Below are 25,208 nucleotides of genomic sequence, written 5' to 3' on the forward strand. Positions count from 1 at the left end.
ATCTAAAGCCATACCTTTTTTTAACAATTCTTTTAAAGAAAAACTCTCATCAGCAGTTAAAAAGGCTTTTTAAGTTTCCCACGGGACCCAATACATATAGCACCTTCCCCTGCTAATATCTGTGCCACGCTTTGGAAATAGTATGCAATTTTTTATTCTTATTATTTATTATTTTTTTACACTTTTATTTAAATCTTTCTCCCTGCAAGGAGAGATAGATGCAATGCATCTCTATTTTCATTCAGAGGGAAAGAAAACACAAGGGTGGGGTGCACAGTGACTGATCACTGTGATAGCCAATCAGTGGCTATCACAGTGATCAGGTGACCAGGAACCAGGAGTCCAGGGTCCTGATCATTAGTATAGGATCAGGGGCTCCTGATGAGTCTGTTCTCTGTGTAGGGAGTGCGCCTCCAGCACAAAGACAGAAACGCGCCCCAACGGATAAAAACCCACTTCTATGAGACTCCATATTTGCATACTGTTGGTGGCAAGTGGTTAAATATGTAGTTGATGTATATATTATAGATGCAACAAGCCTGTAAATAATTTTCTAAACAATGCCCCCTTGATGCTCTCCTAGAAAATCTTTATGGAAATATCCTCACTCACAACTGATCTCGTTCATTATATTGTATACAGTATATGTAAGTTAGACACTTTCTTACTCTAACCTGCACTTGAAAAGCAGAAGTGGACTATCTCAGAAGGTAAACAGATCTGGGCTTTGGTCATCATCCTTCAATACATCACCTTCTTTTGATAGATGGTGAATATTTCAGCTAACTAATGCAGAAAATTACACTTAAAAAAATTGTTAGGCCTCTTTCACATGAGTGTTCCGTATGCCCGTTTTTCATCTGCCCGTTTACAGATGAAAAAACAGACATCCATGTATTTTTATGGACTAGCAGATGTTAATCCAGGGAATATCCGATTGCCTCTCAGGGGATCAGGAAGGAATTTTCTCCCCTACAGCAGCAAATTGGATCATGCTTTGCTGTTTTTTTTTGCCTTCCTCTGGATCAACTGTGGGTATAGGATAACTTTTTTTTTTTTTAATGGTTGAACTGGATGGACTTTTGTCTTTTTTCAGCCAGACTAACTATGTAACCAGATGATCATTTGTTTATATCCATTAATGTCCGTATCCATTAACATCCGGACTTTTTGAATGAAAGAAAACCTTATTTTTCTTCTGTAAAAAAAAAAAATGTAACGGATTCAAAAACGGAAGTAAACAGATGAAAATGGACAAAAAACAGATGTAAACGGATGATAAAACAGATGTAAATGGATGAAAAACAGATGTAAACTGATGAAAAAAAGGATGTAAACCTGACAGAAAATGGATGTAAACTGATCTGTTTTTTTCTTTGAAAAAAACGTGACTGAACTGATGAAAAAAACGGAACACCCGTGTGAAATGAACCCAAGCCTAATCTGGCTGTTTATAATTAGGAATGGGAGACAAAGAGAGACAAAGCATCCTTCAGGGAAATGTTGATTGGCTGGTTTCAAAATTTTTGGCAGACCGATAGTAAGGTATGTGCTGAGGATGTCTTCAGAGTACTTTGCTTCCCTCCTTCATAGACACAAACACATGTCCACTTATTGCAAATATGAAAGTTTGTAAAACGATGTAAGAATGACCATTCAGCAGCAATTTGCACATGCATGGGCAGCCGCCTTTTTATGTTTCTAGATTGCCTTAGGATGTGGTTGTTAGCATATCAGGCAATGCAAACTTGCTGAATCATACGGGAGGAAAAATCACTCTAGCCATAGTATGTTTTTAAACATTCTGAAAAGATAGACAGGCTAGCATGAAAAAGTAAAGCACAACCACCACACTGTGCCTAAGAACTAAGCAGTTTGCATATTTATTTATTTCAGGTACTTATATAGCGCCATCAATTTATGCAGCGCTTTACATATATATATATAGTACATTCACATCAGTCCCTAACCCTCAAGGGGTGTACAATCTAAGGTCCCTAACTCACATTCATACATACACACACTAGGGCCAATTTAGACAGGAGCCAATTCACCTACCAGCATGTCTTTGGAGTGTGGGAGGAAACCGGAGTACCCGGAGGAAACCCGAGTACCTGGAGGAAACCCACGCAGGCACAGGGAGAACATGCAAACTCCAGGCAAGTGGTGCCGTGGCTGGGATTTTAAGCAATGACCCTAGTACTGCCAGGTGGAAGTGCTAACCATTTAGCCACTGTGCTGCCATGAAACAATCCAACATTTACTTCTGCTACAAAACCTTTCTGGACATTTTCTTCCAAATAACATAAATAAATACAAAAATGAGTCATGTAAACAACTGGTATGAGTTTAAGTTTGTTTTAATTAGATTATTACCATTAATAGAATGACATTTTGCCATATGTGAAACAACATGAAAAAGAAAACTGCCCAAAAGAGCTAACAATCATAAAACAAAAGCATAAAATTACTTCAAAAAAATGCTGGTGAGGCATTGTATTATTGTGTAATAATCATGGTATTAAAACATTTCTGTACAATGATCATTGCTTAAAACCATAGGTATATATAAGGAACATTTTCATACACATTTTTTATCACCGTATATCATGTGACATGTAAAGTCCTTGCTGCTATAAGAGTCACTGAATGTAGATGACATTAGAAATAAAGTTTGTCCAGCACTGGACTGCTCCCAGACATAGAAAGCTACTCTGTAAAAACATATTTATTTTTAATGCCCATGAATGATGTATTGAAATGTAAAACTACCGTTCTGCATTTTGATAAACAATACCTATATAGACAATTTTGGAAATACTGTGGCGATATTAACAACAATTTGCAAAGTCATAAAGGATTATTTATGCTTATACAGTATATTTTCGCAATAAACATGTCTACAACACAAAATCAAATATTGTAGTGGCATTTATATTGAGAGAACAGTTATTAATGATTCATATGCAGAATGCTGTAAGCTTGCTAGATATATGTAATATGGAAACCCAGAATCAACAGCCAGAAGCTTGCAAAAGGAAACAGTCTTTATTGCTTTTTCAAAAGAATCAGTCCATCATTCTAATATAACAAAAACAACAGAAAGGCTCAATGCTAATTTACCAGTTCCACACTAGGGTTTGGGTTTGCCATCTGCTTCCGGGTACCGCAGAAGCTGCAGGATCTCAGCAATACAATGTCTCAGTCAGAAGCATGACTAGACTCTTAAGGGCCCCAGTGCAAGAAACCCTGAAGGGTTCCCTGCCCCCCAGCCAGGGCCTTTCCGTCCGAGCCTAAAACCCTTACCACTGATCCCAGGAACCTTTATTGCCATTGCAGGGCCCTTTATTACAGTCCTGCAGTGGATCCCTTTCACAAGAGGGGAGCAGTGTGACAGAACAGGGGGGCGGTGTGACAGGAAGGGGGCACAGTGACAGAAGAGGGGGGCATTGTGACAAAGTGGCAGTGTGACAGGATACGGGCAGTATAATGGGGTAGTGTGACTGGAGGGGCATTGTGACAAAACAGGAGGGCGATGTAACAGAAGAGGGGGCATTGTGACAAAGTGGCAGTGTGACAGGATACGGGCAGTGTGACGGAACAGGGGGGCAATGTGACAGAAGAAGAGGGGCATTGTGACAGAACAGGAGGGCGGTGAGACAGAAGAGGAGGGGCATTATGACAGAACAGGGGGGGGCGGTGTGACAGAAGAGGAGGGGCATTATGACAGAACAGGGAGGAGGTATGACAGAAGAGGAGGGGCATTGTGACAGAACAGGAGGGCGATGTGACAGAAGAGGAGGGGCATTATGACAGAACAGGAGGGCAATGTGACAGAAGAGGAGGGCAATGTAACAGAAGAGGAGGGGCACATTGACAGAACAGGAGGGTAATGTGACAGAACATGGGGGCAGTGACAGAAGAGGAGGGGCATTATGACAGAACAGGAGGGTGATGTGACAGAAGAGGAGGGGCATTGTGACAGAACGGGGGGTGACAGAAGAGGAGGCCAATGTGACAGAAGAGGAGGGGCACATTGACAGAACAGGAGGGTAATGTGACAGAACATGGGGGCAGTGACAGAAGAGGAGGGGCATTATGACAGAACAGGAGGGTGATGTGACAGAACAGGGAGGCGGTGTGACAGAACAAGGGGGCATTTTCACAGGAGGGAAACAGTGTGACAGAAGAGGAAGACATTGTGACAGGAGGGGGGCAGTGTGACAGGAGGTGGGCACTGTGACAGGAAGGGGGACATTGTGACAGGAGGGGGGCATTGAGATAGGAGGGGAGCAGTGTGATAGGATGGAGGCAGTATGATGGGGGGGCAGTGTGACAGTATGACAAGATGAGGGCTGTATGACAGGAAGAGGGCAGTATGAGGGGGCAGTGTGACAGGAGGAGGGCAGTATGAGGGGGGCAGTGTGACTGGAGGGGGAGGGCAGTATGGGGGGGCAATGTGACAGGAGGGAGACAGTGTGAAGGGGGCAGAGTGACAGGAGGGGGGCAGTATGACAAAAGCAATGTGATAGGAGGGGGACAGTATGACTGGGGGCAGTGTGACAGGAGGGAGGCACTGTGACAGGAAGGGGGGATATTGTGATAGTAGGGGGCGCTGTGACAGGAGGAGGGCAGTGTGTGGGGCGCAGTGTGACAGGAGAGGGGCAGTGTGAAAGTATGGGGGCACTGTGACAGAAGGGGGGGCAGTATGAGGAGTGGTGTGACAGGAGGGGGGTAATATAAGAGTAGGACACCTTGACACACTATGCTGGCTATTTGACTCAGGAATCTACTGTGGCAGAGAATGTGCAGGCTACCAGGTGGCAGGGGCCTGGGGGCAGGAAAGCATTTCTCCTAACTTACCTAGCAGCTGGAGCTGCCGCGAGGCAAGAAGCAGGAGCCAGAGTAGGGGGGGTGGAGCTGGCAGTACAAGCTGACTGTCCCTTGTCAACATCACATCGCATCTTGGCTCATGGCTGTCAGAAACAGTGAGCACCAGGCTGGATAGGAGAAGCAATGGGGCAGCACATAGAAGAATTGATTTTCTCCATTTTTTTCTCCTGGCTTCTGGAGGACTTTCAGCAGCTGCAGGGGCTGTCGCCCCCCCATTCAGATGTAGGCAAATGTGATAGGGGAACCTCACGGGCCCCTGCAGCATGGGACCAGGTCACAAATGTGACCCCTAAAGTTACGCCACTGGTCTTAGTTTCCAGACAGTTTATACATTCAGCTGTGAACTATTCCACTCCACTTCACTGATGCATGTTGACTCATTCCTTTTCCTTTTCAAGGCTTCCCTAAAAACAAAGTCCTGGTAATTAGGGTTCGGAGGCTCTCTCCCACCTAAAGTCTCTCTGAGCCTCTAAATTTCAGGTCCCAATAAGGACTTACCAATGCTGTGAGAAATGTAAAGCAGTCCTCTTCTCTCCAACTGGACTACCCTGGAACCCTTCAACCTGCACGGATGAGAACTCCTGAGTACTCAAAAACATCTCTTGAACTCCCTCTTAAAGGGGCCACAACCCAAATAGTGTGGAAATCTATCTCCCATCCAGAACCCATCCCTGGCATCCTGTACAACAGCTTGGGGTTAAAAGTACCCTTCCAGTGTTTGTAGATGACACAGAGCAGTACTTGAAACCAGCCCTTTGTAGGATGTCTCCAACTTACAAATTCCCTAAGACCTGAACAATATTTCAAGAATTCTTCTGTAGTAAAAAGGTTGAGAAAGGCTAATATCAGAAAACATGGGATCGTGGATCAAATAACCACATGCAAGGCCAACTGGCAGTGTCTAGAATGAGGAAGAACCTTTTAATAAAAGAAGCATAGACTTGAGAGAGACATAACCTTTCCCTTTCATCTTGCAAGTGCAGTTCAGTTTTGGGCTCTAGTTCTCAAAAAGATGCTGTGGAACTGGAAAGAGTGCAGTGAAAAAAAAATGTATTGCATCATCAAGAAGCGATGATTAAGGGGGATTACAATCACCTTGTATTAATACATAAATTACCCATACAGTATATTTACTGAAAAAGTGCTCACTTTAAGGTCACCACTAAAGACATAAGGGCACTCCTTGCAGTGATTTGAAGACTAACAGTGGGGACCTACCTACCACATGAAATGACCAAGTTGGCACACTCCACGTCATTCCACCCATCATACCTTTATTTCTTCAAACAGCTGAAATTATGGGATTGTTTTTATATTTTTTACAAAACATATATGGATCCTAATGCCAGAAATCCAGTCAGACACTGCCTATGCAGGAAGTGACCAGTTAGGCACAAGTTTTTTGCATTCCTTATTTTCAGTCTGTTCCTAAAGCAGAGCTCCAGTCAAACTGAAAAAAAAAGTCAACAGCTACAAAAAACAGACACTCACCTGTCTCACGATCCAGCGGTGAACTCACCACAGCAGGTTTCGGCCGTCCTGTGTCCTCGGCATCTTACGTGTGGGCACCCTGCTGCAACAGTTTGAGGCGTACTGCAGTAAGTAGCACTGCACCTTGTGAAAGATCTCATAATCTTTTAGGTCCTGTCATGTGTCCTAGAAGACTACAGGGAGGGAGGGGGGAGGAGAGCTTCTGATCGCCTAGGCGATCGCAGTGGAAGTGAGAATGAGAACCTGTCAAATTTGGATAACAGCTCTCAACCAGCTACCCAAAGGTGCCAATTCCTCATGGGGAGCGGGGGACCAGTACTTTCCCTTTTCGGTGGCGCTCAACTTTAACTTTACCATAGCAAGGTATATTTCCTAAAGTGACCTCATTGCTAAAGCCTGAGCTCTGAGATCCAGAACATCCCCGATACTCAGAAAAAGGCATGGGTGGAAGTGTTCAGCCTCATACCAAATTGGGACCTCCTGAGTGTCAGACACAAGAAGAAATCAATCTCAAATAGCCCTAGCATGTTATTTGTAGGCCCTTACAGAAAGTAAGGTCCTTGATGGCTGAGTTTCACATAAATGAATATTATGAAAAGAGCTGCATACATTAATGGCCCAGTGTAAATGCTTCCCATGTAAACGAAAGCACTTTATGGACCATTAGAGGCATCTTCTTAATGCAGGACTATTCTGCTAGGAAGAGCCTGTGTTGATATTAGTATTTTATTATGCCCATGTGCATGGGCCCTAAAGGTATTTTGCCTTCTGTTGAATTAACTGCAAGTTAAGGATTCTAAAATTGCACAACTTTTTTCTTTTTTGGCTAAACCTTACTGATGTGTTTTTTCCAGCTAATATTTAGAAATATATGTGATAAAACCTTTAGTGTTTTAAAAATAGCTAAATTGATTAAAGTGGAACTAAACTTTGCATGTGGCTAAATCTTTGCAAATCCAGCGGAAAGATGGATATGGATTTAGTAGATACAGTGTGATTTGTATGATCTGGTGGCACACCATAGCTACCATATCATTTGCTTTTAAAATGAACTAAAAAAACATAATTAATACAGTAATTAATATGTCTCTAAAACGGAGGTGATAATATTCCCCCCCCTCATTTACTCCTACATGACTTTTCCATCAAGATCAATAATACAACTATCAGTCCCTCCTCTCAAGCCAGGGTTCTAGGTGTAATCCTGGACTCTGACCTATCCTTTTGGCCCCAAATCCAATCGCTGTCAAAAACTTGTAGACTTCACCTCCTCATTCCCTCCCTTGTTATCTCTCGCCTTGACTTTTGCAACTCCCTTCTCATAAGCCTACCTCTCCTTTTCAGTCTTTTATGAATTCTGGTGCCAGGATCGTCTACCTTACCAACCACTCAGTGTCTGCCACCCATCTCTGCTAATCCCTCCACTGGCTTCCTATTGGCCAGTGAATTAAAATCAAAATACTAACAACAACATACAAAGCCATCCACAACTTTGCCCCAAGTTACATCACGAATCTTGTCTCCAAGTATCATCCAAATCATCCTCTCATGATACCCTGCTCTCAAGCTCCCTTGTCTCTTCCTCCCATGCTCGTCTCCAGGACTTTGCCAGAGCCTCTCCCATCCTCTGGAACTCTCTACTTAAATCTCTCCAGCTATCCCCTACTCTGGCTGCCTATAGGTGATCTCTGAAAGCTCATCTCTTTAGGGAAGTCTATCACACCTCTGAATAGAAATCTATCACTTCCATCAGCTCATCCCCCAAAGTTATAACCTTTTTTACTACTTGCCCCACCCTATTAGATTGTAAGCTCTTTTGAGTAGGGCCCTCTTAATCCTCTTGTTTTGATTATATTGTAGCTGTACTGTCTCCCTTTATATTGCAAAGTGCTGCGCAAACTAATGGCGCTATATATAATAATAATATAAAAAAAAAATAAAAGCACAAACATATCAACTTTTAGAACCTTAAAAAGTTTATCCTGTTTATGTATCATAATATGTGGTCGGTTGTAGACAGACTGCACTTAAAGCAGTAGTAAACCCCGCTTGGACATTTGTACCTACAGGCAAGCTTATAATAAGGTTTACCTGTAGGTACAAGGAATATCTCCTAAACATACAACGTTTAGGAGATATTCTCTTTCTGCAGTCGGTGATGCCACCAGCATATGCGCTCTGAAGGGATGGCATTTAGAGCTCTATGCTGTGGCAGTGACTCCTGTTTGCATGCGCCGGAGTTACGTCACTGTGGCACAGCCATTCAAAATGGCTGGAGCCCACGAGCCTGAAAGGATGACTGGTTGAAGATGGAAGCCCTGTCAGCGGTGATAGCATGCCACTGGAGGGCTTCCTTTTAGGGTAAGTCTTTCATAATGTGTTAGTATGTGATGCATTCTAGCACATTATGACATTAGCTTGCAGGGGACTGGATTTTTTTTTTTTTTTACACAGAGTTTACTACCACTTTAACTTGAAGTGTCAGTCCCTTTTTTTCCTGAATATAACCTGGTGCTTAGTGGAGAAAGACAGACAAATGATTCATTGTTAAAATAAATATGAACCACAACAATGGACTTTGTGACCCTGTAGCTTTCATTCCTCTTGGTGCCTTCTTGTTTGGGTAAGAAACTACTGCAAGTGCACACAGGGGTTTGTTTTTTATACAATATTTCGTGCGCTATCAACCCCCAGCCATGATAAACATTTTGTTACAATGTATTACTTCTAAAAAGAAAGTTTCATTTGAATATTTACAATTATACCTTCATTTATTAAATTAGCTAGCAGTAAATACATCACTAGGCTTATTATATTATTATAGGTTAGAATTCATTCCAATCCAATGTTTTATCAATTGATGAGCAATAGCTTTCCTTGGTGGTACAATCAAACTTTGCTGGTTACCTTTGACCAAAGCTTCTACAACCTACAAAAAAGAAGAGAACAAAAAAAAGCTGTAAGGGGTCGTACTTTAGAAAATGAAATGTTGTAAAACCAACAGCTAGGTATTATTGAGTACTTTCTTAGGTGTAACCATACCTAGAGAAATTCTGTATATGTCTGGCTATCTGAGAATTCTAACCACTTGTCTGGTGGAACTGTGTTTTGGCAATATCTGCATGGCAGGCACAGGAATTATGAAAGAAACATGCCTTACAAATAGCAGAGCTACTTGAAGTACCTTTTTTGGTGAAACATAATGCTTGTAAGGTCTGCTAAACCACATTACCACTGTTTGAACAGACAGAGTTTTGAATAGAATGGACAAAACTTTCTATTACCATGCACAATGATGTAGGTGGGAAGGCCAATCGGTTTGGGATGGGAATCTGCTCTTTGCAGGCAAGAAAGGGTTAAACAGAATATTATGTAATAACAGAGTTTACTCAAACTGGTGATAAAGCGTGGTGAGTAAAGAGAAACATTAGGGCGATTTGCGGCATCTGCGTTAAGAACAAATTCTCGCCTGAAGTAAAGCTTTGATTAAACAACTAAAATGTCTCCTGGCTTTGCCGTCCAACTATAATAATATTTTCAGTTAAAGAATAAAAAGGTAGTGTTTTACACACTATCAAATCTCAAGAGCCAACAAAAGAATACATATCATGCTGGAGAGGCCTGCCTGCCTTTAGAAACATACATTTTATGATTGCTGTGGAGTAACTTCCAAAGTATAGAATCTAAACATTGTCCCATGTGGCCTGCAATGGCTGTGATATTTCTTGCAAAACCAGCGTAATCAAAAAAGAATCAATACAAGCTGGAAATGAAATTGAACTTTACCTGTTCTCTGGTGAACCAACGAGCATCTTCTATTTCAATCTTGTCAACTGTAATATCTGTAGATATTGCGACACCCAGGCAACCAATCATCAGGGAGGAAGGCATAGGCCAAGGCTGGCATGAAATGTACTGAACGTAACCAACCTTAACTCCGCTCTCCTCTAGCACTTCTCTCCGAACAGCATCTTCTATGGTTTCTCCTATGGAGAACAAATAACAATATGCACATTCCTACACTTCAAAGTTGATTGAAAAACTCTAACATCACTCAGGTACAAATGGCATTCACTATTCACATAAATGACACTTTCGATAACTCTAGCAAATCAAGCTGGAAGAGGTGCCTTAATCTCTTGAAGAAAGCAAGGATTTCCCTTGCTGCCTCCTTGAAAGGGGAGTATTTATCTTCTTCATTTGCAGGTCATCAATTATATTTGCAAAAGGGTCACTTTAAAATATAGATCTTAACCACACTTTGTCGTTCTCTTATTTTTTCTAATTCTTTGTATAGAAAGAAGGTATATCATTTGTAGATAAAAACAGCTAAAGATTAAGGTACTTGGTGATTTTAAAGTGGAAAATTCTGAATAGTTTCAGGTAGTACCGTTTTTTTGTCATTACTATAGCATTTACCCATTACCAACAATCCTGATAAAAGATGGCAGACATGAGAGCAATTAGCCACACAAAGGGGTTGATTTACTAAAGAAGCAAAAATGTGTTTACTTTCCAAAGCGTATTTTCACTTATCTTAGTGAATGAGGTGATACAGATTGATAAATTACTTTACAAAGAAATATTATGTGCATTATTTTGTGCAATTATGTCCAAGAAGATAACAAAAAATTAATTTTTTGCTTGTACATGATTGCAGTCAACACAACTTCACCTTAATCACCAAGCTAAATACATTTTCTCTTTGCAAAGTGAATTTTCATTTAGCTTTCTGAATGTGCAGACTTACTGATTGAGGTAAAAGTATGCGGAAGCATCTAATCATGTGAAAGCAAGAATATATATTTTTAAAATTATCCTTGCATATGATTTTACATTTTAATTCACTTTGTAAGTGACCATGCTCTACTTCTTTAGCAAATCAACCACAGAGTTTAGTGGTCTATTTTCAGCATACACTACAGAGTTACACTGAGAGTAAAGAAATAGTAAAGCACACTCACTGTGCTGCATTACTAAGATGAAATAAGAGAATCCCATATAACAAACCAATATGGCTGCCTTCTCACCTATACAATTAAAAACCGCACACAGGAAAAACATTTTTTTAAGGCATTAGCACACATTGATCATGTTTTTTTTTTTACATTAAATTGACTGCAAGGAGATTAAAGTGTATGTAAATGTAAAACAATTTCAGTTTGATTTATTAATGGCAAATAGGCTGTTCACACTAAAAAAACACTCTTACAATGGTCCATTGAGTCCTTCTCAGTAGCTAGGGAAAACAAAATCAATGAACACAACAAACAATATGTATTATAATACATTTTATTTACTGGCTCCGCTCTTACCAGGTTCAATGAATCCAGCTAAACAGGAGAACATGCCAGGAGGAAATCTCTTCTGCCTCCCCAAGAGACAATGGTTTCCATCAGGGTGAATGATAAGCATAATTACAACAGGATCTGTGTAAATTAAAAATAAAAAGACAATATACCACTATTTTCAAGAATTTCTCACAATATAGAGGTTTAGTCCCTGTTTGTTGGAAGGACTATAGTGAGATTAGGCTGCTTGGTCAAGCAACTTTTTAACTCCATGTAAGCAATGCAAGAATTGCTCAGATTAGTTAGGTTTGTGACTATTTCTCTGTGTAATGCCAACTTTACATTTTAATTGGCTAAATATAGATAATGCCACATCTAAAACTCAGGGGATGTTTAAAAAAAAATTAGTACAAGACAAGGGTGAAATATATACACACTTCCATCGACGCAAAGGAGTAATTGCACACCGTTACTGATTCTATGCTGATTTCAGGTGAACAGCTACACACACAGTTAAGATACATATATGGTAACAGTCTGATCTGCTAATGGAGTTTTAGTTTTGTTCAGCCACCTCTGTAGTGATTCATACAACTCTACCAGACAGCACCACCCAGGTTTGCCAGCACTTTCTCTGCTAGAGTTAAAGAACACAATGGTTTCACCTTCCCACCTACAAATCATCTGTTCTCCAATCAGCTTGTTTCTGTTAGCATATGTGCATGTAGCATAATACTTCATGACTTCATTTTCCAGCAGGACTTGGCACCTGCCCACACTGCCAAAAGCACCAAAACCTGGTTCAATGACCGTGGGATTACTACTGTGCTTGATTGGCCAGCAAACTCGCCTGACCTGAACCCCATAGAGAATCTGTGGGCATTGCCAAGAGAAAGATGAGAGACATGAGACTGAACAATGCAGAAGAGCTGAAGGCCACTATTGAAGCATCCTGGTCTTCCATAACACCTCAGCAGTGACACAGGCTGATAGCTTCCATGCCACGCCGCATTGAGGCAGTAATTGCTGCAAAAGGGGCCCAAACCAAGTACTGAGTACATATACATGCTTATACTTTTCAGAGGTCCGATATTGTTCTATGTACAATCCTTGTTTTATTGATTGCATGGAATATTCTAATTTTCTGAGATTGTGGATTTGGGGTTTTCATGAGCTGTAAGCCATAATCATCACAATTATGACAAATCACGGCTTGAACTATCTTGCTTTGCATGTAATGAGTCTATCTCATATATTAGTTTCACCTTTTAAGTTGCATTACTGAAATAAATGAACTTTTGCACGATATTCTAATTTTTCAAGTTTCACCTGGAAGTCCAGCCAGTTCAACCACCTTCCTTTAGTCTCCACCTCTCTAAACCCCTTTTGCAGCTGAGAACAGAAGTCATTGGATCACTTATATAAACAGGTATTTATAATGGGATATATATATATATATATATATATATATATATATATATATATACACACACATACATACACACAGGTAGGTTCATATATTTGTACACAGGCACAATTTTAGATTTTTTCAGGTAGTTATCAAAACATATTCAAGCTATAGTTATGAAATGGACATGGGCTGAAAGTGCACACTCTCAGGTTTAATTTGAGGGCATGTACATCCAAATTGGAGGAAGGGTTTAGGAATTACAGCTCTTAAGAATAGCCATCCCCCCTTTTTCAAGGGACTAAAAGTAACTGGACATTTTTAATATTTTGTTGAGAATCCTTTACTGGGAATGACTGCCTGAAGTCTGGAACCCATGGACATCACCAAAGACTGGGATTCCTCCTTTCTGATGCTTTGCCAGGCTCTAATTGCAGCTGTCTTCAGTTGTTCTTTGTTTGTGGGTCTTTCTGCCTTTAGTTTTGCCTTCAGCAAGTGAAATGCATGCTCAATTGGGTTGAGATCAGGTTATTGACTCGGCCATTGCAGAATATTCCACTTCTTGTCCTTCAAAAGCTCCAGGGTACTATGGTACCCTGATTGCCATTAGGAATTGGGATTAAATCATTGGACCCATTGTCAGACCCTATGCTGGTGCAGTGGGTCCTGGGTTCCTCCTGGTGCATGACAATGCCCGGTCTCATGTGGCGAGAGTATGCAGGCAGTTCCTGGAGGATGAAGGAATTGATACCACTGAATGGCCCCCATGCTCACCTGACCTAAATCCAATAGAACACCTCTGAGATATGTTTCGGTCCATCCAACGCCGCCAGGTTGCACCTCAGACTGTCCAGGAGCTCAGTGATGCCCTGGTCCAGATCTTGGAGGAAATACCCCAAGGCACCATCGTCTCATTAGGAGCACGACGTTGTCAGACATTCATGCAAGCACATGGGGGCCATACAAACTACTGAGTACCATTCTGAGTTGCTGCAATAAAATTGCAGCAAAATGGACTAGCCTGCTGCGTTATTTTTTTTTCACTTTGATTTTCGGGGTGTCTTTGAATTCAGTCCTCTGTAGGTTGATCATTTTCATTTCCATCAAACGATGGGGCATCCTTACATTCCTAACACATTACCCAGTCTATATCAGTATAGATATCCAGCATGATATTTTTTCCCCATTGAGATCTGATGTGTTTTTAAAGTGTTCCTGTAATTTTTTTGAGCAGTGTATATGCTAACCCTGCTCACCACAAGCAATCTGTGGATTAAATCTACTCATTTGTTTTTTTTTTATACAGGACTTTGGCACTATATAAACTATTTCTAACTTCAGTGTATATGTTTTTTACTTTAAAACATCTCTTTTGTACCTAAGTGGCATTTTTATATCTTCTTTCCTTAACCATTATAAGACTAGCACAGAAGTCCTTTGATAAGGTTATTGTGTTGTTTGATGCTTGTATACCAAGCAAAAAATGTATTAACAACAACCCCATTATTTGCTTTATTTTTTAAAGTAAGGATGTTTACTTAGCAAATTGAAAATTCACTCTGCAAAAAGAAAGTTCCCTTAGCTTCGTAAAGAAGGTGCAGCTGTGTACACTTTAAATACCAAACCATCTGCTAGGAAACAAAAAAATAAATAATATGCACATGAGTATGTGATTCACCTTATTTACTAAGGGAAATTTTTCTCTGCAACCCTTTTGATTGAGGTGAAGCTGTAGCTGTGCCAATCATGTGTGATTCAAAGTAAAATTGTGCCTGTGTCCAAATATATATGGACCTAACTGTATATATATAGTATATACACAAATATTTGCCTTGCATTTCTATTTTAAACTGCATGGCTTGTTTAACCTCCCTGGCGGTATGATTATTTCAGATTTTTGGTGCTGAAAGCGGTACCATTTTTTTGCATGGAAATATGTATTTTTTTAATTGTAGGCCTGTAATTTTTAGGAAAAACTCACTGAAATCTGTCCGAACAAGAGTCTAGTAAACATCCCGGGTATGATAAAATTTGAAACACAAAATCATAAATTATAATTTAATAAATAATAATAAAAATAATATAAAAATAATAAAAAATTTAATTCAATAATATAATCAAACCAAAAACACTGAAATTTGAAATATAGCGCCAAGTTCGCACATTGCTGAGCTCAGTCGCAAAATCGTTTTCAGTGTCTGATGACGAATTTCCCCACGAATCATTATCACTCAATTCTGCAAGTGGTTCTGATTTACTATCGCTGTTCTCTAGCTGATCTAAACCGCTTTTGACCTAAAGGGACACTTTTTGGATGCATGGACGTTTCTCAGTTTCCAGGCAGAAAGAACAGACAAAATGCAGGCAGGGCGCCGGACAAAGCACTAGGGACAAAATGTATGTGAAATTGGTTGAGACAGCAATGTTTTACTATGTAAAATGTAAAAAAAAAAAAAAAAGACATTTTTTAAAATTTTTAAATTTCCCGCTGCCGGCGGCGGCGCCCGTACGTCCCGACGTCACAGGGACAGGACACAGAAGCCGGATGCCGGCATCAGCCGGAGGAGATGGCCGGGGACGCTGCAGGGGACACATCGTGGGAGCGCAGGGTAAGGTAAGTGAAGAACACATGCTGGAGCAGTGCCGCATGGTATTGTCGAGTGTAGCTCGGGGTTACCGCTTTTGGTACTGAAATGTTACCCCGAGCTACACTCGGGAATACCGCTAAGGAGGTTAATCGCATCCCGCCCGCCATATAAGGAAATGACAGACAGGCGGCGGTTTTCTTGTTCTGGGATGTCCTCCCACTCTAACTGTGCGTGCGTGCCCCCGGGGGCACACAGAGTGGCAATCCGTGGTATGCTGTGTCCCCGGGACACAGCGGATCACCGATCACTGTAAAGAGCCAATGACGACGGCTCTGTCATGTGATCAGCTGTGTCCAATCACAACTGATCACATGTAAATAGGAAATGCCAGTTATCGGCGATCCTCTCTTCCCACTGACAGCTCACGAGAAGAGGAGAGCCGGTAATTATTATTCCTCAGAGAGGGCATTTACACTGATCATCAGGGCACTGATGATCAGTGGAGCCCCATCAGTGCCACCTGTCAGTACCCATTAATGCCACTGCTAAGTGCCCATCAATGCCACATACCAGTGCCCATTAGTGCACATCAATGCCACATATCAGTGCCTACCAGTGCACATCAATGCCACATATCATTGCCCATCAAACCTGCATTTCAGTGCCGCCTATCAGTGCTGCTTATTAGTGCCAGTCAGTGCCGCCTATCAACGCCAGTCAGTGCTGCCTATCAGTTCCGCCTATCAGTTCCATATATGAGTGCTGCCTTTCAGTGCCCATCAGTGAAGCCTGTCAATGCCCACAAGTGATGCCTGGCAATGCCCATCAGTGCCTCCTGATCAGTGCCTATCACTGCAGCCTCATTAGCGCACATCAGTGAAGGAGAAAAATTACTTATTTACAACATTTTATAACAGAAACTAAGAAAAACTTTTTTTTTTTACATTTTCAGTCTTTTTTAGCTTGTTTATCAAAAAATAAAAACCCCAGTGGCTGTTAAATACCACGAAAAGAAAGCTCTGTCTCAAAAAAATGATAAAAATTTTGTTTGGGTACAGTGTTGCAAGACTGCACAATTCAAAGTATGAGAGCGCTGAAAGCTGAAAATTGGCCAGGGCAGGAAGGGTGTAAAAGTGTCCAGTAGGCAAGGGGTTAAACAGGTAAGGGTTCACGTTGCATACTTTAACTCTTACTGCTGCTGTGCAGAGAATGATAGAGGCTGGTAGCAACACAGATTCAGTTGCTCAGTCTAGTTGTGTATAAAAATACAATTCTTTACATTTAAAAGGCACACACAACCTCATCAAATCGTGTTTATACCTTCCTGGACTTGGGCTTTAACAAATGGTAACATATGGTTTCTGTATATTCTACATAAAGCAAGGAGAACAAGACTGTGTGGGCTAGCTTCCTATAAGTGTCAAAAAAGATTTATGGAATACTGTAAGTGATAAGGCAAATAGTTACTGAGACAAAAGAGAAATGACACAGGCACCAAGCAGAAAATATATAGTTGTATTAGAGCTGTGAATCTTCTATGAAACATCCAACTTTACAACAAAGAAGTGGCGTACAAGCATACTCACATGCAGAATGGCCAATATTTAGCATCGAAGCACCATAAATTTTTAGACATTACATATATTGAGATTTATAGCACCTCGTGTACTCTGGTTCATCAACATGGCATAAGTTATATAGCTCTTTCTGACATAGGAGAATAGTGCGTTTTCTACCTTCTAAAAATATCACCACTAGCAAGGTAATAAAAGCATAAATCACTCCACTGCATTAATGCAATATGACATGTAGTCAGAATTGAACAATTTATGCATTTTTGGAACAATGCTTCCAGTTTCTGTATTTAACGCTTCACTTGCTTGAAGATAGGTGATCACATATCAGTATTATTAAGAATATGCATGCATCATACATACTAGGGGGAGTATAACTGGTGGAATCAATGGTGGAGAATGCCAAGCTGCGGATTCTAACGTGAGCAAAATCCTCTCCTGTATTAAAAGAGGTATAGACTCCAGAGAGAGAGATATCATTTTACCCCTGTACATATCATTAGTGAGACCTCATCTGGAATATGCAGTTCAGTTTTGGGCACCAATTCACAAAAAGAATATTGGGGAACTGGAGAAAGTACAGAGAAGGGCAACCAAACTGATATGAGGTATGGAGGAGATCAGCTATGAGGAAAGATTAGAGGAACTGAATTTAATCTCTCTTGAGAAGAGGAGATTAAGGGGGATATGATCAACATGTATACATACAGTGGGGATCGAAAGTTTGGGCACCCCAGCTAAAAATTTGTATTAATGTGCATAAAGAAGCCAATGAAAGATGGAAAAATCTCCAAAAGGCATCAAATTACAGATTAGACATTCTTATAATATGTCAACAAAAGTTAGATTTTATTTCCATCATTTATACTTTCAAAATAACAGAAAACAAAAAAATGTCGTCTGCAAAAGTTTGGGCACCCTGCAGAGTTAATATCTTGTACTGCCCCCTTTGGCAAGTATCATAGCTTGTAAACGCTTTTTGTAGCCAGCCAAGAGTCTTTCAATTCTTGTTTGAGGTATCTTTGCCCATTCTTCCTTACAAAAGTCTTCCAGTTCCTTGAGATTTCTGGGCTGTCTGTCACGCACTGCTCTTTTAAGGTCTATCCATAGATTTTCAATTATGTTGAGGTCAGGAGATTGTGAAGGCCATGGCAAAACCTTCGGTTTACGCCTCTTGATGTAATCCCCCGTGGATTTCGAGGTGTGTTTAGGATCATTATCCATTTGTAGAAGCCATCCTCTCTTTAACTTCAGCTTTTTCACAGATGGCATCAAGTTACCATCCAAAATTTGCTGAAATTTTATTGAATCCATTTTTCCTTCTACTCATGAGATGTTCCCTGTGCCACTGGCTGCAACACAACCCCAAAGCATGGCAAACTCATACACTCCCACGGCTTCAACTACCATCTCTATGCTGATGACACTCAAATTTACCTCTCCACCCCTCACCTCACCTCCACTTTCTCCGCCCGCATCACTCACCTCCTAAACGACATCTCTGACTGGATGTCGCTCCATTTCCTCAAACTCAACCTCTCCAAAACCGAGCTTCTCGTCTTCCCTCCTGCCCGCGCCCCCCCCCCCATCCTATCCATCACTACTAACATCACCACCATCAATCCCGCCCCGCAAGCCAAAGTCCTTGGGGTCATTCTGGACTCTAACCTCTCCTTCCACCCTCATGTCAAATCACTGACAAACACATGCAGGCTCCACCTCCGCAATATCGCCAAAATACGCACCTTCCTTACCCCAGACACCGCTAAACTACTCGTACACTCCCTGATTATCTCACGCCTTGACTACTGCAACTCCCTCCTCACCGGCCTACCCCAGTGCAAACTCTCCCCGCTTCAGACCATCCTGAACTCAGCTGCCAGACTCATCCACCTCACCAGCCGCTCCACCTCTGCCACCCCCCTCTGCCTCTCCCTCCACTGGCTCCCTATCGCCCAACGCATCAAATTCAAACTACTCACTCTGACCTACAAAGCCATTCACAACACTGCCCCTAACTACCTCACCGACCTGATTCCCAAGTACCACCCTACCCGTACCCTTCGCTCTTCACAGGACCTCCTTCTATCTTGCTCCCTGGTCTCCTCCTCACACGCACGTCTGCAAGACTTCTCCAGGTCCTCCCCCATCCTCTGGAACTCACTACCCCAATCCATCAGACTGTCACCTTCCCTTCTCACCTTCAGGCGCTCCCTGAAAACCCACCTCTTCAGGGAAGCCTACCCCACCCTCACCTAACTGCTGCTCTCCTTCATTCCTCCTACCACTCCATCCCCCACAGCCACTTCCTCCTGTACCACTACCCCCTCCCTCCCAGACTGTAAGCTCGAAAGAGTAGGGCCCTCTTACCCCTCGTGTGCTGTTCGTAGCTGCTGTAATGTTTCATGTATTGTCCCCCCCTCTATTGTACAGCGCTGAGCAAACCCTTTGGCGCTATATAAACTCAATGTAATGTAATGTAATGTAATGATTGATCCAACCCCATGCTTAACAGTTGGACAGAGGTTCTATTCATTAAATTATGTGCCCCTTCTTCTCCAAACATACCTTTGCTCATTCCGGCCAAAAAGTTAAATTTTAACCTCATCGGTCCACAGAACTTGTTTCCAAAATGCATCAGGCTTGTCTATATGTTCATTTGCAAAGTTCAAAAGATGATTTTTGTGGTGAGGACGTAGAAGAGGTTTTGTTCTGATGACTCTTCCATGAAGACCATATTTGTACAAGTATCTCTTTATAGTGGAATAGTGTACCACAACTCCAGTGTCTGCCAGATCTTTCTGGAGGGATCGTGCTGTCAAACGTGGGTTTTGAATTGTTTTTCTCACAATCCTGCGAGCTGTTCTGTCTGATATTTTTCTTGGTCTTCCAGATGTTGCTTTAACTTCCACTGTTCCTGATGACTGCCATTTCTTAATTACATTCCGAACAGAGGATATTGACATCTGAAAACGCTTTGCTATCTTCTTATAGCCTTCTCCAGCTTTGTGAGCGTCAACTATTTTCAGTTTCAGTTTTCTAGACAACTGCTTAGAAGAACCCATGGTGCTGATTGTTGGGGCAAGGTCAGATGAGTCTGGGCATTTAAAACCTTTGAGATTGACATCACCTGGTCTTCCCAGACGATGATTGAGAACAATCCATGACACTGGCAGGTCTCAGCTTGGCAAAGGGGGCAGTGCATGCTATAAATTCTGCAGGGTGCCCAAACTTTTGCAGATGCCATTTTTTTGTTTTCTGTTATTTTGAAAGTGTAAATGATGACAATAAAATCTAACTTTTGTTGACATATTATAAGAATGTCTAATCTGTAATTTGATGCCTTTTGGAGATTTTTCCATCTTTCCTTGGCTTCTTTATGCACATTAATACAAATTTTTAGCTGGGGTGCCCAAACTTTCGATCCCCACTGTACATCAGTGGTTCATATAGTGAACTTGGTGTAGAGTTATTCACCCTGAGGTCATCACAGAGGACAAGGGGGCACTCTATACGTCTGGAGGAAAAGAAATTTAATCTCCAAAACACAGAAAGGTTTCTTCACAGTAAGAGCTGTGAAAATGTGGAATCGACTCCCTCAAGAGTTGGGTCTGGCCAGCTCAGTGGATTGCTTCAAAAAAGCCTGGATTCTTTTTTAGATATACAAAATATAACTGGATACTAACATTTATAGGTAAAGTTGATCCAGGGAATATCCGATTGCCTCTCGGGGGATCAGGAAGGAATTGTTTTCCCAGCAGGAGTAAATTGGATCATGCATTGCTGGGGTTTTTTTGCCTTCCTCTGAATCAACTGTGGGTATAGGATTATAACTTTTTCTTTTTTATGGTTGAACTGGATGTACTTTTGTCTTTTTTCAAACAGATTAACTATGTTACTATGTATTACATTATTACTTCAAGGTTCTATGGTGAGAAGTTTGTATATAACATGGAAGGAAAAGCTTACTGAAGAGTGAGTTCAGTGCAATGTAATTATGAACTGGAGCTTACGAAGATGCTAAAGCTGAACTAGTTTTATGTGAATAGGTGTAAAGCTTATCAGTTAGGTTGATTTACAAAATTAATAGAGGTTGTTAACTTGCAACAGTACTTCATCTGAAATAGGAAGATCCGGTCATCATCCTCCTCCCCTCCTCAAACTCCTGGGATATTGATCTGGTCAGTTAACCTCCCTAGCGGTATGATTATTTCAGATTTTTGGTGTGAAAGCGGTACCATTATTTTGCATGGAAATATGTAGTTTTTTTATTGTAGGCTGTAATATTTAGGAATAACTCACTGAAATCTGTACGAACAAGAGTCTATTAAACATCCCGGGTATGATAAAATTTGAAACACAAAATCATAAATTATAATTTAATAAATAATCATAAAAAATAATAATATAATAATAATAAATTTAATTCAATAATATAATCAAACCAAAAACACTGAAATTTGAAATATAGCACCAAGTTCGCACATTACTGAGCAAAGTCGCAAAATTAGGGAAAAATAAAAAGTGAGCGCTCTCACATCAGCAGCCAATGCACCCAAGGCAATCGCAGTGAAACCTTCAGAAATACACAAAAATAAAAAGTGCAGCGCTAATGAATACAAGATCTATAACCACATATATGTTTCAGATGATCCGGAACACAATGTGATATATATTAAACAGAGAGAATGACCAGTACATCAAATAAATGGTAAATAATAAAGAAAATGTCCAAGCAGGTTATTGCAGGATCTTGCATGGAAGCTATAAAAGCCAGGATCAAACGGTAAAATTGCGCACTCACCGGACGCGCTATAAAAAAGCGCATGTGTAGTATGACCCCTGGGAATCCCTTGTCAATCGAGGACGATGGATAACCATCCGGGAGCAGGTGATCTTGGTGTAATGAACAGCCTCCAGATCCAGAAATCCCCTTTAGACTGGGTGAAATAATGAGTAAGGAACTCCCTCCGGTGGTCAAGATGAGTAATGGGATGTCCTAAAATTAATAGCTCCAAATGGGAGCCAAAAAACACCTCATAGTGTAGTAGGTAAAATCAAATAAGTTTATTCCAAAAATTAGATTGATTAAAACAGGGCAGAGACACTCAAGCAGTGAATGATAAGTAAAAGTGTGACTGACCCAGAAGTAAGATGGCCGCCAGGGCCTCCCCGTGGCCCCAGGCGGCTAAGACGCCACGCTCTGCTGGCTCCTCCCAAGGCCTTTCGCGCTGCTGCACACCACCATAATAAGAATAAACTTATTTGATTTTACCTACTACACTATGAGGTGTTTTTTGGCTCCCATTTGGAACTATTAATTTTAGGACATCCCATTACTCATCTTGACCACCGGAGGGAGTTCCTTACTCATTATTTCACCCAGTCTAAAGGGGATTTCTGGATCTGGAGGCTGTTCATTACACCAAGATCACCTGCTCCCGGATGGTTATCCATCGTCCTCGATTGACAAGGGATTCCCAGGGGTCATACTACACATGCGCTTTTTTATAGCGCGTCCGGCGAGTGCGCAATTTTACCGTTTGATCCTGGCTTTTATAGCTTCCATGCAAGATCCTGCAATAACCTGCTTGGACATTTTCTTTATTATTTACCATTTATTTGATGTACTGGTCATTCTCTCTGTTTAATATATATCACATTGTGTTCCGGATCATCTGAAACATATATGTGGTTAAAGTCGCAAAATTGTTTTCAGTGTCTGATGACGAATTTCTCCACAAATCATTAGCACTCAATTCTGCAAGTGGTTCTGATTTACTATCGCTGTTCTCTAGCTGATCTAAACCCGCTTTTGACCTAAAGGGACGCTTTTTGGACGCCATGGACTTTTCTAAGTTTCCAGGCAGAAAGAACAGTCAAAATGCAGACAGGGGACAGGACAAAGCACTAGGGACAAAATGTATGTGAAATGGGTTGAAACAGCAATGTTTTACTATGTAAAATTCGTTTTGAAAAAAATGACATTTTTTAAAAATTTTCAAATTTCCCGCCGCCGCCTGTACGTCCCGACGTCATAGGGACCGGAACACAGAAGCCGGATGCCTGCATCAGCCAGAGGAGATGGCTGGGGACGCTGCAGGGGACACATCGCGGGAGCGAAGGACAAGGTAAGCTCTGCAGGGACTCCCTATGCAGCGCCGCATGGTATTCCCGAGTGTAGCTCGGGGTTACCGCTTTGGGTACAGAAACTTTACCCCGAGCTACACTCAGGAATACCGCCAGGGAGGTTAAGTAGCAGAGGGGGTTGTTAATCAGTTTCAGCTGCTTTGATGTTAATGAAATTAACAACAGGTGCACTAGATGGGCAACAATGAGATGACCCCCAAAACGGAAATGGTTTTACAGGTGGAGGCCACTGACATTTTTTTCCTTACTCCCAATTCCTCCAGGATGGCACATCAATATGTTCCATTGCCAGAAGGTTTGCGGTGTCTCCCAGCACAGTCTCAAGAGCATGGAGGAGATTCCAGGAGAAAGGCAGTTGCTGTAGGAGAGCTAGACAGGGCCGTGGAAGATCCCTAACCCATCAGCAGGACCGGTATCTGCTCATTTGTGCAAAGAGGAACAGGATGAGCCCTGCCAGAGCCCTACAAAATGACCTCCAGCAGGCCACTGGTGTGAATGTCTCTGACCAAACAATCAGAAACAGACTTCATGAGGGTGGCCCGAGGTCCTCAAGTGGGCCCTGTGCTCACTGCCCGGCAACATAGAGTTTAATTGGCATTTGAACACCAGAATTAGCAGATGCGCCACTGGCACCCTGTGCTTTTCACAGATGAGAGCAGGTGCACCCTGAGCACATATGACAGATGTGAAAGGGTCTAGAGAAGCCATGGAGAATGTTATGCTGCCTGTAACATCGTTCAGCATGACCGTTTTGGTGGTGGGTCAGTGATGGTCTGGGGAGGCATATCCATGGAGGGATGCACAGACCTCTATAGGCTAGACCAGTGGTGGGCAACCTTTTTTTTCAACTGAGCCAAATCTCGCCAAAACCACGATTGAAATTTATTTTGAGAGCCACATTTTTAAAACTGAAAATACATCCCCCATATAGTAATTCATCCCCCATAGTAATTCATCCCCCATATAGTAATTCATCCCCCATAGTAATTCATCCCCCATATAGTAATTCATCCCCCATAGTAATTCATCCCCCATATAGTAATTCATCCCCCATAGTAATTCATCCCCCATATAGTAATTCATCCCCCATATAGTAATTCATCCCCCATAGTAATTCATCCCCCATATAGTAATTCATCCCCCATAGTAATTCATCCCCCATATAGTAATACATCCCCCATAGTAATTCATCCCCCATATAGTAATTCATCCCCCATATAGTAATTCATCCCCCATAGTAATTCATCCCCCATAGTAATTCATCCCCCATAGTAATTCATCCCCCATATAGTAATTCATCCCCCATAGTAATTCATCCCCCATATAGTAATTCATCCCCCATAGTAATTCATCCCCCATATAGTAATTCATCCCCCATAGTAATTCATCCCCCATATAGTAATTCATCCCCCATAGTAATTCATCCCCCATATAGTAATTCATCCCCCATATAGTAATTCATCCCCCATAGTAATTCATCCCCCATATAGTAATTCATCCCCCATAGTAATTCATCCCCCATATAGTAATACATCCCCCATATAGTAATACATCCCCCATAGTAATTCATCCCCCATAGTAATTCATCCCCCATATAGTAATTCATCCCCCATAGTAATTCATCCCCCATATAGTAATTCATCCCCCATAGTAATTAATCCCCCATATAGTAATTCATCCCCCATAGTAATTCATCCCCCATATAGTAATTCATCCCCCCTATAGTAATTCATCCCCCATATAGTAATTCATCCCCCATATAGTAATTCATCCCCCATATAGTAATTCATCCCCCATAGTAATTCATCCCCCA

The 25,208-nt window shown here is 41.5% G+C and overlaps 1 protein-coding gene across 2 annotated transcripts in view; it reads right to left on the minus strand.

Moving 5' to 3' along the window:
* Positions 1–2,344: 2,344 nt before the first annotated feature.
* The window catches only part of NUDT12 (nudix hydrolase 12), a 57,738-nt gene continuing 34,874 nt past the window's right edge, over positions 2,345–25,208 (minus strand). For both annotated transcript variants that reach the window (XM_089652602.1, XM_089652603.1), the window contains exons 5-7: positions 11,700–11,813; positions 10,171–10,370; positions 2,345–9,313 (exon numbers count right to left, since the gene is read on the minus strand). In XM_089652602.1, the coding sequence (XP_089508728.1) occupies positions 9,203–9,313; positions 10,171–10,370; positions 11,700–11,813 (425 nt within the window). In that variant the 3' untranslated portion in view covers positions 2,345–9,202. The remainder of the gene's footprint in view (positions 9,314–10,170; positions 10,371–11,699; positions 11,814–25,208) is intronic.

The sequence above is a fragment of the Staurois parvus genome, unplaced genomic scaffold (genome assembly GCF_062004578.1).
Source record: "Staurois parvus isolate SC_StPar_1 unplaced genomic scaffold, SC_StPar_1.0 ptg000687l, whole genome shotgun sequence".
In the NCBI taxonomy this organism is placed as follows: Eukaryota; Metazoa; Chordata; class Amphibia; order Anura; family Ranidae; genus Staurois; species Staurois parvus.